The 18,234-nt window shown below is 48.2% G+C and overlaps 1 protein-coding gene across 2 annotated transcripts in view; it reads right to left on the bottom strand.

Annotated features, from left to right (window-relative positions):
* Positions 1 to 18,234, bottom strand: part of LOC144147216 (focadhesin) — a 263,925-nt gene that overhangs the window by 20,310 nt on the left and 225,381 nt on the right. For both annotated transcript variants that reach the window (XM_077679299.1, XM_077679298.1), the window contains exons 28-31: positions 17,720 to 17,906; positions 12,057 to 12,137; positions 9,840 to 9,962; positions 4,618 to 4,724 (exon numbers count right to left, since the gene is read on the bottom strand). In XM_077679299.1, coding sequence (XP_077535425.1) covers positions 4,618 to 4,724; positions 9,840 to 9,962; positions 12,057 to 12,137; positions 17,720 to 17,906 — 498 coding nt within the window. The remainder of the gene's footprint in view (positions 1 to 4,617; positions 4,725 to 9,839; positions 9,963 to 12,056; positions 12,138 to 17,719; positions 17,907 to 18,234) is intronic.

Genomic DNA, 18,234 nt, shown 5'->3' on the forward strand with positions numbered 1-18,234 from the left:
AATTATAAGCAGAACAAGATCACGGAAAACACTTTGGCTACTTCAAAAACAGCGCACAGACAAGTGACAAACAAGAGTGCTCTAGTTTGTCACTGCATACACCTTCGTCTCTGCACTGTTTTTGAAGTAGTCGAACTGTGTACCCAGCATCAAGCTTTAGCGTGTTATCAGGGAACATGCTTGGTCACTAGAGAAAAGTCGAAGGTGACGAAAAAATTGGATGCCCACAATTACCAGACAAGTGGCATTGCATGTACGTGCGTCCACTTCACAGCACTCAAAGTAGCCCTTGTTGACGCTGGGTGCCCAGTGTCGTTCGTCTCATCCATAAAGTACACCTGCTACCTTAATTTGTGAATGTTTTAAACACTACGTAATGTTTCAAGCATGTGACAAGGTGCGAGGTGAAAGCTTCGATGCCCGGGGCCCACCCAAAATGAAACGAGCGCAACAGATTCGGTACTGATTAGCCATATCATCGAAAATTTATTTTCAAATTCTTCGCATGAAGTCAGACCGTCTTCAAGCACTGCCTTAGCCTTCACTACAAAACAAAAAAAGAAGAAGAAGAAAAAAAAAAACTCGCGTGCTTGCTTTCATTTATTGTGCGGACTGCGGTTGTAGGAGGCGTGAACAATGCAGTCCAGAATTTCGAAGCAAAAACAATGCTGGCTACTCCTTATGACAAGGCATTTGCAAAACCACGAATCATGCAGAAAAAACACTGTCCACACGAACACGTTCTTGCCAACACCATGCTGCAGACCACATTTCGCATCGGGAAACGCGCTGCCCGTGCGGCGGAGTGCAACCGCACGTATGGCGCCAGTGTTGCTGCGCAGATAGCGCCGCCGCGCAGTCAAAAGCCCAGTGCATACACCCTACTCAGCGGCTGCCTGAAGACTTGAAATGAACGAATCGACCACCCGCAGTGGGGGTAGGGCACCTTTTTGCAAGCAGGGGTGGAAGCAGGGTCTAGCTTTTTGGAGCAGGCACGGGAGCAGTAAAAGTCTTATTTTGGAGCAGCTTTGGAGCAGCAAAAATCTCATTTTGGAGCAGGTATGGAGCAATTTAGGGGCTATTTCGGAGCACTTTTGGAGCACACTGACTGCCCTAAATATTGCGGCTGAGCGCACCTTTAAGAGCAACTATTCCAAAAAAGGCATCAAAAATAGAATTGGCCAGAATTATTTAGAAGGAGCGCAACAAATCAAATAGGAGCTGGCACCTTGATATTACCCTTTACTCAGGACTGAAACCTGCTTTTTGCCAATTCCTCTAAATGTAGCGACTTTTTGGCTTTTATTTGTATAATAATCAACATTATGTTACTAATGGTAGCTACTTTTTTAAATTTTTTGGTAAAGTAGTTTCGAGCAAAAACAATCGCGTGCAGTGCGCCGCCACGCTGCCGCCGTCACCACAACCGTGAAATCAGGCGTCTTGAACATGCCCTACCCGCGCGGCGCTCGCCGAGCGCGCATCGTCTCGCATCGATATTCCTCAACACGAAGACGGGCGCCGTACAATGGCGTATTCGCAGCAAGCTAATGCCGCCGTGTCGACCGAGAAGGCAGGCATCATAGGCAGGCAAAGGCAGGCAGCGAACGAAGATGGCAATTTCACGACACCTCATTTCGTGGTAGACGCGAAGGCGAAAGCGGGTACGGCATCCCATCAAGACGCCCGCTTTCGCGGTCGAGTAGGGCCTCGTTGGCGCGCGAACGAGTACGGCGGCTGTGTTGCGCGCTGCACGCAACTGTTTTAGCTCCACACCACTACTTTCATTTAAGCAGCGCGAAAAATTCGGCTTCAAATGAACTTCTGATGCAAAAGGGCCGTTATTAACAGCCGAGCTGTTGTGTAAGTTCGGGGTTCGTGCGCGCCAAAAACTCCCACCGAGGAACGCTAACGCGCACGTGTCGTGCAGCTGTCGAATTACCCACAATAGCACTCGACAGTGGGAAGGAAATTGATAGCGGCCGCCGCAACACTCTAGAGGAGCGTGCGCATGCGCTCAGTATCGCACAATAGCCCATGCGCGCAGCGGCTTCAAGTTCTCGGTTCGTGCAGGTCCCGAAAAATTAGACTTCAATCACCACATTAACTGCATACTCGTGAAATAATAAAAAAAAAAAAAAAAAAAAAAAACCTACTGATGCGAAGGATGTGTGAAGGGGTCGCACATCTTACTTCGAGCAGCTGCAAATTCCAGAGGCCATTCCTCAAGTTATATCACTAGATCAAAGTTCAAAGTACTTTTAATCATGCTGGTGACAGCCTTCCGGGAAAGCCACGGCGATAACAACGTTGCGATAAACTCTCCATGTGAGAATCCCGAGTGCACGGAACTGCCATGGCTATGGATGCGGCGTGGATGCGGCTGCGTCTATTGGGTAGCCAGCGCTCAGTGTTGCCCGGACGACAAGACTCGGCTAAACTTGGCGTTGTATGCTGTCAATGGACAATAATCGCGCAAATTGCCGTTTTTGCGCAGCTTGGCGCAGCAGGGCAAATTGGCGCACAATGGCGCAATTGGCGCAGCAGTTCCACCCCTGTGCAAGTGAACCCGGCCAAAAAGGTTTCTGTGGGCCTCGCCACAGCCACAACGTCGAATTAGAAAAGCGTGTTGCCGATTTCATCGCCAAACAGCGCAACCGCTTCATGGCGGTCAGCGTTTAACTGATACAGCTCAAAGCAAGCGATATCGCTCGGCAGATGGGCATCCCTCGAACGAAGTTCAAAGCGTCCCATGTGGGTGCCTAGTCACAGTGTTTAAAAAATAAATGTGCTTTTCTATGCTTCCGCTGGCCTCGTGTGAGTACTTCGGCAGTTCTTTCTTTTTCTGCTCGACGCGACAAACCCAGCCCTTGCGTTACTTTCCCTTTTTTTTTCCTTTCTGCATGCAACGAAAAGTCCCCCGTCGTATTACAATCGTGGTTGCATTCCAATTGAGTAAATACGATATCTATGTTGCTAAGACACCACCTCTGTGAAAGCTGAAGGCCCCTCTGATGCATAGCTATGGAATCCATCAAAGCCAATGAGAATTGAGTGTATGCCAAGAGCTACTGTGGTTCAGGTGTTGTGCAAGTTCCGGTGGGACAAGTCATGCAGTTTCCGGATGCGTCTTTTGATTGACGCCATGTTTTGCAAATGACAGTGTGGTGCACGCTTCTGCCATCCTAGCCAATTAATGCTTTCGCATTTAGAATGTTAGATCTGCTCCCGAAAACATCTGCACGGCCCACAGAAAAACGCAGCAAATGTAGCCCCACACAACCAGCACAGCAACACATTACATTGAAGCTGCCGGCTGCTTACTGCAACACTGAGCAAAGACATGCTGCCAACTTACCATATTTGCACGATACTAACGCGCAGGTTTTCTCGCTAAAAGTAACTTTCAAATTTACGCGCGTATTACAATTGGGATCAAAGCCGAAATTGGCTTCAAGGCGGCTGGCAGCATTTCCGTGTACACGAATGTCTCCACAAATAAAATTCAATCCAATCAAAACAAACCTTTTTTTGAAAATTTTTAGTAAACTTTCCTGCACGTTACATTTGTTAGAATCATGCAAATACGGTAGCCTTTTTTTTTTTGAAGCTGAAATTGGCGCACGTGCGAGAATTCCTTGCTTTGAAATCGTTTTGGCCATAACTCAGTCCACTTTTTGCTATTTACACGCTCTTGGCACAGCCTGGTGCAAGAAAACACGACTGCATCAAAATTGTGCAGCAGTTTCTTCTAAAAAGTGAGTGAAACAAGCCCTACAAAACAGAAGGAAGCAAGCAGGGACATACTGCACGTCCAACTATAGCCTGCTCTTTCTCGAAGAAAAAAAAAAAAAAATGTGGCCCCTGAAAATGCACTCTTCAGGCATTCATTTGTTGACGATGATAATGAGTAAAAGAGGCAGAGCTGCACGGGCATGGGTGTACGGGCATAGCTCGCACCTTGTGCTCATGGCAGTTGGTTCCCGATCAGCGCAGCGAACAGGCGACCAGCACTCTGGCTCCCTTCTTGCGTCGCTATCCCCGACATCATTAAAGGAGCCATGAAGACAAAATACAAGTTGGAATTATTAGAAATACTACTTAGTCCCGATAACAATGACACCAATATCATCGCAATCTTCGAACAAATAACGGAGATATTAAAGAAAACGTGTGAAGCCGTGGCGACCCCCTAGCCAGTTTCCCGCAACTTTTCCATGACGTCACGGAACCTTGTTTGTGCGATTGGCGGCCGCCTAACTGACCTGTCGCGACGACACACGACTGGACGTCTGTAATGGGGCCTCTAGTTCCATTTGACCGCATCACTTGAATGCTAACGTGCAGTTAACGCACTGAAAATTATGTTTCATTGATGGCCCGTACGACGTCATTCTTGCTCATAACACGTCACTGTGGCGCAAAATTTGAAAGTTTTTAAATACTGCTTGCTTTTTTTCCGTTAAAAAAACATCTTTTGTGGCTGTAATGGAGCTGAGTGAGATACTGAATCCTAGTTCTTTCAAATTAAACGAAGTTGTATTTTCAATTCATGGCTCCTTTAATGCTTGAGACAGACAGAGGGCACACGGGGGCTTCAACGGCAGCAGGGCTCACCGGCAGCGAGTGCAGGAGGGGTGGTGTGGCACAGGCCACCAGGAAGGCAGCCATGGCAGGTGACGAGGGGGCTCCCCGCAATGCCGCACTCACCGCCTGCTCAGCGTCTGCGAGCAGGGCACAGCAGAAGCAAGGTCTCTGTGGCACAACCCGAACCGATCGCAGCAGGCACATGCAGACTGCTACGTGAAATCAGAATGTGTGCCAGCCTTGTTGGTGTGCTAACCACTGCACTGAACATGTCTTGCAACACCCAATGACGACGTTGTGAAACGAGTTCTTTTGCTGCCACATTGGTTCATCTTCAACGGCTAGCTGTACATACTCCCAGGAGCTCGTCGCAAAGCTCTCGTGGTTTTGATAAACACGTTGAACGATCCAGAATGTTCAAGTTAACAGTTCCAGTACAGCAGCACGTTAGCACAGACACAAACTGAGAACAAAGTTGAAGCCGTGTCAACCTTGTTCGAAAAAAGAACTGCCCGCACAACCCCTGAATGTGCTCACAAGCCCCACAAATCCTGCAGTTCCTCTCTGATAGCCGAAGAGCAGCAAGCTAAGCGATGACGGCAGACTTAAATTAAGGCAGAGTAAACAAACCAGGCTTAAACGATGAACTGACACAGAGCTTACTGGCTAGGCTTGATTCCCCCTGTCCAGTTTATTGACATTTTACAGATGTTGATAATCACTGAACCTCGATGGTAATCCCTGTTGGTAATAGACATCAGTAATGCATGCTGGCAACAGTGTTTCTGCATCTCAAGGCCGATCCACATGATGGACTGAGTTTGCAGACCGATTGGTCATGTGATGTGCTGTCCAGGTCCAGCACAGACTGGCTCACACGGCAGGCCGGCTTGGTGAACCATGAACTTTCAAACATGAAGGACGAATCCAGGTGCCGTTCGGCTGCGATAACATTTTAAATTGCAGAAAACTGCACGAAACACTTTGAACTCTGTGAGAACCCAGCACCCCCATGTCGGGTGTGCTCACGCGGCTGCTGGCATTGTATGCACAAAGGGTGAAGCAATGAGTGGCGACGGAATAGCGAACCGGGCTGTAAACAGAGCCCGTTACTGCTCGCCAGAATGGGACTCTTGCTGAAAACATAGTTCCACATGAATAAAAAATGTCTTAATGATCGCTAGCATTGCACTAGTTACTAACAGTGATATGAGCCGCTAGTAAAAGGGCCATGAAGCCAAAATACAAGTAGGTTTTACACAAGAAATTTGGTGCAGTGCCCCCAGCACTTGTCCGGCAGCAAAATATGCTTTATTCACGGAGAAATTAAACAATTTAAGGGGGGACGCGGCTTTCAACTTCGGAAAAATGACCAAAACATCGTTTTTTTGAAACCCGCATATTCGGCTTCTATGTTTCCTATTCTATGCGTCTGCAAAGTTTTTACGCTGAAAAGCGTCGCAAAGTGGCATAAAAAAATACTTTTGTCAGGCGCGGTGACAAACTATCAGCGCAAAAGGGCGAAAAAACGGCAATTTTCGGAGCGCTCTATCTCCGCAACGGTGCCACCGGGCGCGGCCATTTTGATATGGTTAGATCGGCAGAGCGATCGTCTTTCCGGTTCCGCTCGTCTCTTTTATCTTCGTTCATTCACAAACGCACAAACGGCAGAAAAGAAACGACGCACAAACGAAGCTAGAAATAGATGCTGAAGCGCTATTGGTCCTCCGGTCGGGGCACAGAACATCGACCCTCCTGATTGGATGTCACGGGCGCAACGCAAGATGGCGGCCGCCTGAGCTGCGTAGCGAGCGGATTGAGTTCATTTTCGCCGCTTCGCTCGGCCGAGTTTCTGTTCAATCTGTGGTATTCAACACGCACGTTATCGCGATGGGAATGCCTGAGATCGCGAGCCAGATTACGGGAAGTTGTGTGGCTCGAAAGGAGGAGGTCATCGAACGCTTCGTGGTGCGCATGACTCTACCGTCGCCAGACCCCGGAGGGTGACGCGGTGTGCGCGCTTGCGATAGCGGTTCGTGAAGTGAACTTTTAGTCGGGTTTGCGATGTTTACACGCTTGGTTATTGCTGTGTTTTGACTGTGGACCCGCTAGCCTTGAGAAAGAAACGGTCGACGCGTCAAACGCGCTGGCGCGCACGGCATAGCCGACGCGCATTGGAGCAGCACATGACTGGGCAACCGGTTACGATTGAACGCCAGTAGTTGTAATTAATGCCTGCGACGTTAGATTTAATCTTAAAAGCGACCTGACCAGCCATATCAGGTATAATTAAAGTTCGATATGTCGCGGTAAGCGTGCGCTGCGATGAGCGCGAGCCATCGCCCGTATTGCGCAACGTTTCCCGTGCACTTGTAATTTTCATGCAAACAGGTTTGAGTTAGTAATATAGGAATAAAAATATGTTATCTGCATTAAAAATGTACGTTACTGTCGCAGCATTTAACAGTGATTTTTTAGGGAAATTACGATACCATTGCTTAGGGCATACTGGCTTTGCTGCTAGAAATATTGGATGCCTTGAATGTCAAAAGTATTAAAAAAATATGCTCTTGCATTGAAGTTGGGAGTTATGCAGAATACTCTACCAAGCTTCAAAGTAGCTCATTTTCAACCTTGTGGTATGCAAACTTTTGGCAATGAACACCTGCACGTATGAGTACTAAGTTGCTGTGCCAGGCAAGATGATAAAACATAAAAAAAAGCCAAAAATGTTCAAATTTAAGTTAAAAAAATGCTCAACTTGTTGCCATGGTGACAACACTGCAAAAGGAGGCTGTTCAGTGCGATACAGCCAACCAGCTAACCTACTTTTCATTGAAAGCCCATTGAAACCCATCTCCCCCTTCGTTTGGTCTGCAAAGTGGGGTATGTACTCTTCACGGAGGAGCTGAAAATGATGTTTTCTGGAAAGAAAAAGGCTGTAAAAGGCACTCCAATTTCAAGGCAAGGCATTCCAGAAGCCCCATGTTCAAAAGGACATGAAAGGCTACAACCGTGACGACTTTTGATAAGTGAAACCTATGTTGCAACTTCGGAAGCCGTTTTCTCAAAACAGTTTTTTTTGCCACCTCCGTCGCTTGTACCAGGGATTTTTTTGTGACCGCTGGGTCTATTTTGATTTCGTTTCTTGAGTTACATTCCTTGATAAACAGTTCAGGTCGTGACACTCTTGGTTTTCCAGATTTGTTTTTTGTGATTTTTTTATTCAAATAATCGTTCACAGTCAACATGCCTATTGCACATTAACCTCTAAAAAAATGAAAACTAAAAAACATTGTGTTGTAAAAAAAAAATTCTAAAACTGTCACGACCTCGTCCATTCATTTGGGAATGCAAAGCACTTCGAACAAGTTTTCTATCGTATTTTATAAGCCGCTCAAGCTCGGTACAAGCGGAACAGAAAGAAAATTTAATACATAAAAAAGTTTTCAAAATATTAGTTTGAAATTTTTATGGTGTTATCACGGAAGCATTTCCAGTTGCTGTGCCAATTTTCATCAAAATCCACAAAGAAATAAAAAAGTTGATTTTGAAAGCCACGTCCCCCCTTAAGCCAAAATTTCAATCCTCTCGCTCGTTCGTGTTTCGTGACGTCAGTGACCAGGACCGTTACTGAAACGAATGTTAGTATGTTGACTGAGGCTGCAGGGCTGCAGTGAACCGCGATGCATGTGTTGTTGCCATCTTTACTGTGTCGCGACGATGCCGCTGAAAGACCGCTGTCTGCGCTCACCTTGTTTTTGACCGGATTTGTACCTGGCTTATTTTTGTTATGGTTGATGGTATCTGTTTTGTGAAACCTGTGGTATGCTCGATGAACATGGCCACATAAGCCAATGTCGCTTATGCCAGTGTTGTGGAGGACAAGCCCAATGCGCTGGATGGCTGGACAGCTATGCCCGGCATAGTGCGTGCAGTACCAGCAGCAGTTCTGCTATGTTCACGCGTTCATTCGTAAATTCCATCGTTTGCCCCCACCATTCTTACTGCTATAAAATGAATATGCAGTACACTTAAGCAAAAACAGCTCATTCTGCAAGCTTATAAGCCCTGCGTATCTTGCATTTGCTTTTGCCGACCCCAGTCAACCACACGGCTGTGCATATGCCATCACAGATTCTAGTGCGGAACATGGGCTAGTGGGTCGCATGGCCATTCTCTTCTTTTCCTAATTACACAGCTTATTTGAGTGAAGTTTGCGTTAAAAGTGGTGTCAGTGTTATTCTAATGATGCAATCTTTCCAATGAACCAAACTCGCACTTTGTCTGCATGGGCCCTCTAAAAAGCAACTTGGTCTCTCGTGGACGACAAAGAGTGGTTGTCCGTGCGTTTTTTTTTCTTCTCTGTGCAGTGTCCCTGTTCAGTGGTTTCTCCGCATTTCAAAAGCATAAACCAACTGGCTCAACAGTCTACCTCAGTCAACAAAATTTGTTCACTTAATTAAGCAAGAAAGCCTGTTTTAACCGCGAGTTCTGATAAATTCATGGGCCTCAATTCGCCTGCGGCACCTGCCCTCAATGCCAAGAGATCAGCCAGTTCATTTCCGAATGCATGTTTAAAACACCGTACCTCCAAAGCGTTGCTCATTGCTTATACCCCTGTCACACGGGCACTTTCAATCCGGATTGAAGCGAAGCGCGCTTTTCGAGCGCGCTCGACGCACCGCCGCTGCTACACGGCACGTTTCGATCCCGATCGAGAAGTTTCACGGGTTGCAGTCATGTACGCCAGATGGCGCAAAGATGCACTTCGCAGCCAGTGTCTGGTAACTTTGCGCGCTTGTAGTTATACAGAACTATATAAATGTTACTGCAGGCTTATTCGGGTAAAGTTATTTGATACAATTTGTGGCATTAGTTGAAGTTGCCACCTTCTGTGCCATTACTGAGCGGGGACGAGAGTATCACCACTTTCGTTCAACTTCAACCGACTCACGCTTGGAACTCTCATTCGCGCTTGAGAAACCAGGATTGAGTTCGAGCGGGATCGGGTTTGATCGCGATTGAAACTGCCGTGTAGCAGCACCCGATCCGGATTGAGCTCGATCCGGATTGAACTCGATCCGGATTGAACTCGATCCGGATCGACTCAATTGCGATTGAAAGTGCCCATGTGACAGGGGTATTGGTCAGTGCACAGCAACTATCGAGAGAAGCAGCTAAGGGGGATGCAGGCACCATACTAATCGCAAAAGGGGCGAGACCGCACAAGTGCTGCTCCCCGTACGTACGGGAAACAGGGCCCAATCGGAGCAGGGGCCCCAGCAGGGCTGTCCAGTTAAGGGGAGGCAAGGCGCGGCCAAAGTCCTGGTCCAGGACACTCAGGCAGGCGCCCAGCCGGGCTCCCCACGACTCTGCAACAGACACAGCGTCACCTATGAGCACTCTCTCTCACCTGACCAGAGCGTGTGAGAGAGTTAAAAGCAATTTGCGTTCTTCAATTCGCCGGTCAAGTGAAAAGAGTCGATAGTTAACGTGTAAATGTGGAAGCTACACAAGCACATTGGCTTTCGCCCTTGTCATACCGTGTTTGCATGACTCACCGCATTTGCATGATTCTAATGCGCACCCTTTTTTGCTAAAATTAGCCTTAAAGGGGCACTGACACAAAATTTTGAAGGCGAGATAACTTCAGAGATAGATTGGTGTGAACAAACATAGATCGTCTGTAAAATATCAGCGGCGAATACAGCCTAGAACATATTTAAAATCAATTTTAAAGTGTGCGAAACGCAACCGAGCAGCCAGCCACGCGCAATCGCGCAACCACGCAACCACGCGACCACGCGCAATCGACATCCCGAGGGTATTGTGTAAATAAACAACATCCAAACACGTCATGAGTTTGTGTTTGCCGCTTCCACACTGCCGGCGTTTTTCGCCGGCTCGCCCGGCTCGCCGCTCCAATCGGAGACCCGGAGGGCGGAGCTTCTGCTCTCGAGAACGAACGACCCGATCGTTGGCAGCGGAGGCGCCGTGATTTCGCCAGCTAATCGGGCAGCTGGCCGCGACCAAAGTTCTACAGCGATTCCAGGCACTCTGTTTCTATTACTGTTTATTACCATTGGATGCGAAAACGCGCCGGAGGCACGAAAAGCCCACTGAGCTAGCCGCACGGTCGCTGTGCAGGCGGTGGCCACGGCCGCGAAGTGGCCCAGGCTGGCGCAGGTAGCTCGAGTAATAGCTTGTTACCGCTGCACGAAATTGTCCCCAAGTCCCGACCATGGTGGCTTACATGAGAAAGGAGTTAATGATGCCATGGCGGGTTGCATTAAAAATTGTCATCTGCACCGCTTACGAGAGCGGCACTCGAATATCCGCTGCAGTGCTAAGCCGAACACATCTGTAGGCGGACCTGTAGGCAGACCGGCCGGCTGCTCCCAGCGCGTGTCTTGCCACCCACCGTCTCGAGCGTCGCGCGTCGTTCTTTAGCCGCGGTAGCATTTGCACTCGCAGCGCCTGCGTCACATCCACGGTTGCTTTTGAATTAAGCGCCTCACTAGATCAATACGTGAGGGCATTCGCAGAAACTACCGTTGATGCGGATTCGACAGTGCTACGGCGGCTCTGCTCTGTGATATCCCTCCGACGGTCACGAGGTCAGCTTTGTTCACACAAAATCCATCGTTTCGCGGCACTCGCTGAAACCGAAACTGCGACTGGCCGCATTGAAAATGCCTCTAATTAAACAACCGTCGCACGCTGAAGCAAATGAGGTTTCTACAGGTTATAAGTAGGTCACTAGCTACTTATCGCAACAAAAAAAACAAGTGCCCCTTTAAGATTTGTGTGTGTGCGTTACAATCGGGCTCAACGCCAAAATCGGCTTTGTTCAGCCAGCAACATCGCCATGGATACAAACTCCTCCCGAAATCCAAACGTAAAATCTGCGGGGCAAAATGAGTGTGAAGTAATGTATTTCGAATTTTCCAATGGAAACTTATCCGCGCGTTATAATCGGGGGCGTGTTGGAATTGTGCAGCTACGTTGTCTATAAACTCAGGCACTCTTGCTCTCCTAACTTCAAACACCTCCCCAACCTGGTTTTTTTCGAGTGTGCGCATCTAGTTGCACTGGAGGAGTTTCCTTCGCACACGGGACCACCGGATTTCCCTTTCGCAAAGCCATATGAAGCTTTAATTAAAACAATAATAAAGGTATTCATGTTGAAGTGCAACAGTGCAAAAAAAAGGATGAAAGGCATAGAAGAATGCACAAGACGGGCGCTGCTTGTGAACAAGGCAGCGCCCGTCTTGTGCATTCTTCTGTTGCACTTCACGAGCAACAGTTCATGTTCCACTTCAACATGAACCCTCATTAACTTACCCAACTATCCATTTGGCTGCAATAATAAAGGTACTCAAGTCGGGGTATTTAAAAAAACAATACCCTTATTTTGTTTACTCCTGTTTCAGGTTGCTACAAGGTGCACAAAATGCAGTGCCCACCTGTCTTGATGGATGAAGCCATGAAGTTCACCAGGGGCTTCAGAATGCTGGCTTCGCCCAGGTAGCCATAAGTGGACGGTGCTGCACGAGTTCAAAAACACCGCATCACTTGGGGGCAATTTACTCAGTGGTTCTGCAGCAGAAAACTGTTACAGCATAAAAGGCAGAATCCAACTGAGATTGCCTGCCTGAGAGTGCCTACGACAGGCCCCCAACCAGACACTGGGAAGCAAATGCAGGCAAACTCATTTATGACCTTGGTGTGCTAGTTGGCAATGCACAAAGTCGTTGCTCCGGCTGCTGTCGGAAAAACTGACAAATCACTGAAAATTATGCAGTGCTCGTTTTTTTTTATTTCATCAATTGAAGCCTCTTTCGTTCGTTTGAAATAAAGCTTGCTGCTTGCGACAAAAGGGCTGGTGCTTGGTTCACTGTGTTGTTAGCTCTTGCTCTACGCCTTTTATGCCCCGCCACTATCTGTTACACAGTTGAAGCCCGATGACATGTTGTCCCCCGGTCTTACGATGACCTGTTTCTTACGACGGATTACCGCACTCTTGGCGAACTCCCCACAGGGACAATGCATTAAAATGGTATCCATACACTGGAAAAAGCCCCGATTATACAATGGTCGGGCCCACGCGGTCCGCTTCATATGACAGACCCTGGTTGGGATAAACCGGCGCGTTTCCCATCCTTTACACCGCTTCGCCGCCTCATCTCGACCTTTCTGTATTCTTAACCACTACACTGTTTGATGGGCGAAGGCCTGCAGGTAGACCAGATCACTCGCTGAACAGACGCAAGCAATCAGGTGGGTACTGGCGGGCAGGAGTTAAAGGCCAACTGCACTCAAATTTTTCTTTGTCCAAATTTGATCCAAATAAGTAGTCTATGCTCTTAAAATCACCATGGCAAAATCCTAAGCTACGTAAGCACACAGCACACTAGGTACCGTTGTTCAAAGTAGCTCCGTGCAGACGACGTTTGCACCTGGCGGAGAGCCGCCGAAACAAGTTCCGAGCGGCCTGTGACGGAGGTTGGGGAACCTGTCCCGTGGAGCTCGCGCTTCTCCGGCGACTTGCAGGGCGCTCTGTTGGGCGCAGGGACACGTTCTCCCGGGGTCTCTCTGCTACATTACCACACTGTACCGCCGTCGCCATCACGTTTCAAACAAACCGAATAGGTAGCAATATCCGCCTTTTTTTTCAGTGCAATAAAAGAGATTAGAAGCCTAGAAACTGTTCACACGCTTGCGAACGTTCTGGAATGCTTGCGCAAAACTCTTTTTGCTTGGGAATAATATTTTCACAAAATAGAAAAATAGCACGACACACACACTTGCCTTACATTTGTCATTCCTATTGCATCTATCACAGAAGAAAGAATCTTTTGTAAATTCTTGACCACTTGCACTTCTGCGTCCAATACCGTATTTACTCGCGTAATCCTTGCACTTGCGTAATCCTCGCACCCCTAATGTGAGCCACCAAAACTTGGATTTTTTGGTTCCTCGCATAATCCTCGCACCCCCAACTTTGCAGCGGCGAAAGTTGCCTGCTCGCGAAGCCCGCATGGTGCACGCGCTCTCCAACGCGCGCCCTCTCCCGCCGCCTCTCCGTTCGGCGGTGAGCGCAGTGTATCCAAGGCCATCCAGGCGCCCTAACAACCTGCATGGCTACTCCTTAACAGGCGCCCCAACACGCTACTCACACTGTACTTGAGCCGGTTTCGCGTGCGCCCAACTAGACTACGTTCCCGCAGCCCGCTGTCGTGTCGTCGTGTCGCCGTCGTTGAGCAGCAGCAGTCAGTGAGTCACTCGCGTCAGTGGTGGATAGCTCGCTGCCATTTTGAGAACTTTTTGATCTCTTTGTTTTGTGCTTGGTGCCGCTTTGCCATGGGGAAGAACGCCAGCTACACTGCCGCTTTCAAATTGAAAGCGATAGAGTACGCGATCGAACACGGCAACCGCGCCGCAGGCAGGCACTTCGGCGTCACCGACTTCAACGTGCGTTACTGTCGAGCTTCACAAGTAGGACACGCACATGACGACGACGAGGTAGGGCGCGCGCCAGAAAGCAAAGGATCGCTGATCGACGGGATACTGTTTACGTTGTAAATTATAAAATAAAAAGAAATTGCTGTTGGCAACACTGAGCTTACATATACAAAAAACGACCGCTGCATTTAGCGGAATTGGCAGAAGGCAAATTGGCAACACTGTGCACCGTATTTTTTTTTCCCCGCGTAATTCTCGCACCGCTAACTTCGCATTGACTTTTCCGAAAAAAAAAGTGCGAGGATTATGCGAGTAAATACGGTATGTGCCATATTTGGGCTGGCCCAACGCCACCTCCATCCCGTAGACCTTTTTAAAAGTGTGACGACCTAACTGTAGTGGTTGCACACGGGGATATAAACATTTGTGCAACTTTTCCCTCACTCGCTAAGTGAACCAAAATCGGCCTTGCTCGTGGTAACAAGTACATCCGCACAAATATCGGCTGTCGTCTTCGCGAAGTGCGAAAGCTAATAAAACTGCTCCTCTCATAAACAATAAACTTGGTTTTTTCGATTCGCAAATGGGGTATTTACTTTTGTAGAGCGCTAGATTTAGTTTGCTTGAAAGCAAAATATTTTCAACAGCACATGTCTCTGGTACGAGTAGAAAACAGTGGTAGACAGGTGACTTTTTTCGTGTTTTATGGCATCATTTAGCTGTGGTAGCTGGCCTATAGTTTTAGACTCCTTGTATAATTCGATTCTCGATATGCAGCAAAGCGAAAAATACTGGGTTGATATTCGCGAAGCTGTTTGCACGTATGTATAGAAAAATAGTGATTGATCTCCGTCCGCCTGCAGTTTATTCCCTTCGAAGAGAGTGATATATGACAGCCGAGGCGCCGGCTAACCAGAGCTGCTTTTCGATATCGTATGAGCGACTAGCTTTGTAAATCAGGGCCCGTTTTTTTACTTGCAATGCCAAGGATTGCTACTCCGGCAGTTATTCTGACGGAAAGAAAACTGTCGTACGGTCTACTTCATTCCAATCGAAAGCAATGCGATGTCGGAATGGCACCTAGCCACATTATCTTGGGCAAACGTTAGTGGGAGTTCTTCTGTGGAAGTAACAGGGCGAAACACGACGCTACCACACGCATCTGGAGGCAGGTCTTAGCGGCCACCGGTTATAGCGCGGCCACCTCCGTTCCATCACGTATGTCACATCCGGCCGCCGGTAATGGCAGCCTTTTCTATTCAGCTTCGGTTCTGAAAACGCCAATGTCGCGAGCTGCGCCGCTCACGTTCATGTTTGAAACGTAGTATTTTGCATTTCACACTCTTTTTATGTGTACTATTAGGTGAAATTATTTTCACATTGTCGGAAATTTGAGTGCAGTTGGCCTTTAACCTTCGACGGCCCCCCGCGGTAGCAGAATGCCAAAGCGCCAATTACGAGAAGTCAAAGACCATGTGGGCGGCGGACCACATCGTTAAAGCTCCCATCGAGCCGAGGAATGTGAAAACACATACAAGAGAACCCTACGGCAATGACTGAACACCCGCTTTCCTCGCCCGCTCGATTCAAGTTTCTTCCTTTCACGACGCTCTCTCTCCCTATACCTCTGCTCTCTGCTTATCAGTGTCTTTCGAAGCCAAGTTGTCACTGCATTCCTTTCTCTCCTGCCTTTTTTCCATTGCAAACTCATACTATCGTTCGTTTCACTCGGCCTTGGCAGTTTCGCACTCTCGTCTTTTCCCCTCTGAATTTGCTTGGCCGTGTCGGCCTTCCAACTCATCTCGCATGTGCAAGGTGCAGGGCTAGCGCCAAACGGCATGGGGTTCGCATGGCGCCCGGCGCATGGCTGGCAGGCTTGCGCACACACTGTGGGGGAGAGGGGGGCACAAAATAGGCGTTTCATTTTTTTAAAAACTTGGAATTTTTTAGCTAAACGTTCGCAATTTAAGTGAGAACGCGCTAAATATAGGTAGTAGTTTAAGTAAGTTCTTAGCCAACCTGTTGTGTGAGACCATCTACCAGGCCGTCACTTACGCACACCCCAATCACATGACACCCCGGTCATACGGTATTTTTGCATGCTTTTTTGATAGTGGTATTATCGCAATTCCACTGTACCTGCACAGGGCATTCTCAACACCCGAACTGTCAGGATTGAGATTTTTTTTCTCTAAACATGGAAGTAGGCATATTATATAGCTGCAAACTTTGCTCTGGGGTCATTTGTTCCAACTTTGTTGCCAGCGCGTGGCTGCACCTAGCTATCCAATTCTGTATTTCAAGGGGAGGCACCCGTTCATTCCTTTTGTTGTTACACCCGGCTTAGCAACCTTGTTTAATATTCCACATGCACCCTGTTAGTCCGTCCCCCTGACTGTTCTTGTTAGATTGACTGAATTCTCGAATTGATAGGATGTTTCTGGAAAGAATGGCATGTCAACATACCGTAAAAGTTGGAAAACAGGTCGACAATTTTTACCAAAAAATTTGCTGAGAAGTCGCCCCTCGACGTGTATACTGCTCATTGGCATACTGTTAGTTGTCATCTGGCAACCAGGCAGCCCATTGGGCTTATCCAAACCCCAAAGGCACCATTGCCACTGACATCAGTCGGACGCACTGCCGTCTTTTTTTCATTTCTCTCATGGCCGGTGAGCATGTGGATGCTAGCTTCTTGCTCAAGATAAGTTCAGGCCTTTGGCGCCAGTTCACCGAAGCATTCACAAGAAACGTCATGTGATATGGCCAAGCCAAGGGCAACATGCCCGACTAGCATCAGTTCGGTGTCACCAAAAAGGGTGCACACTGTTCTTAGTGTAGTAAGCTGAAGGGGCAGCTCTCAGTATGCAATGGCCGAAAGACCTGGTTTTGTGGGTGCCATGCTGTGCACCTGAAACAGAAGGACAAGGTGGCGACTTTTGTCCGTGAGAATTGTGCGGTGTCTCTACGAATGGATTACCAACGACATCCCCAAGACGTCTGCTGGCTGAGCAGACCGCCTCTTGCGGCAGACTGCACATAAAGGTCCCATGTCTGCCGCTCCTTCCTAATAGTACAGTCTTGTGGGTGTTTAAGAAATGTTCCGTTAGCAATTTCATGGACTGCACTGAGGATGACTTGGTCTGCTGGAGACAGCCAGACAGAAGCAGTTGTCCGACAAGATTTCAGACAGCTTTAATGTGTAACCTTAGACAAAACAAGTGGTTGTAGCATCAATAAAACAACGTTGCGTACCTATTTTTTCCCCCACTTCCAGTCCACAAGGTAGGGGGCTGACGTATATCCTGGCACGACCTGTATTCCGACTTGTACGATAAATGCACATAGACCCAAGTTTGTGCCGTTTGATTTGCTGACGCTCAATTGTGTGCGTCACTTTGTTGCCCGCTTCTTCGACGCTTGTGCTTTTATTCCTGTTTACTGCAGAGCAGAAGTTTGCCATAAAAAACTTGCTTTATTATTAAAAGAACCTCGCGCCATTCTTGGGTACATGACCATATTCCTGCCCGTACATTACCTCTTGCATCTGACACTGCAGCACCATTTTCGCAAAGGCCAACGAATGAGCACTGCACAGTGTTGATTGAGAGTGAAGGATCATGGGACTGGGCAGCGTGGAAGCCGTTCCGAGGGGCGAACTGACCTGAGGTGGCCCCGCTGCGGGCGGCCTGTGCGTTGCTGCCCCCCGTGAGCTGGCCCAGGGCCCAGGCCGCGCAGCTGGCCAGGGGGGCCTCCTGGGGGGAGCTGCGAGACACCAGCCGCAGCAGCTGCTCCTGCAGCTGACGGCGCTCCGTCTCGCCCGTCTGCTCCCCACCTGCCCCGCTCTCCTCCTGCACGTGTTATAGACAGCAGACGGGGCAGCTTGTGACGAGGAGGTCACTTCCAATGTGTGTCAGCTTCGGTGTTCGCACTACAGCGACTCGTAAAGTTGTCCCCAGGTATAGCAACAAAGACACTTTTGCCAGCCAGAAGTTCCGAAAACTCGAGATATATGAAATGTTGAGTGCCAATTATTTTCAAATATACAAGAATTGAGCAATGAGGCAAAATAATATTGGATGCAGGAGCACCTGATCAAATAAAAAGATGTTAAAAATTTCTACTAATGCCAAGAACAACGTAATAAAGCAAGGACTAATCAGCTGTGTAACTACAGCC

The sequence above is a fragment of the Haemaphysalis longicornis genome, unplaced genomic scaffold, assembly GCF_048455015.1.
Source record: "Haemaphysalis longicornis isolate Haplotype H1 unplaced genomic scaffold, Haemaphysalis longicornis Haplotype H1 scaffold_7, whole genome shotgun sequence".
In the NCBI taxonomy this organism is placed as follows: domain Eukaryota; kingdom Metazoa; phylum Arthropoda; class Arachnida; order Ixodida; family Ixodidae; genus Haemaphysalis; species Haemaphysalis longicornis.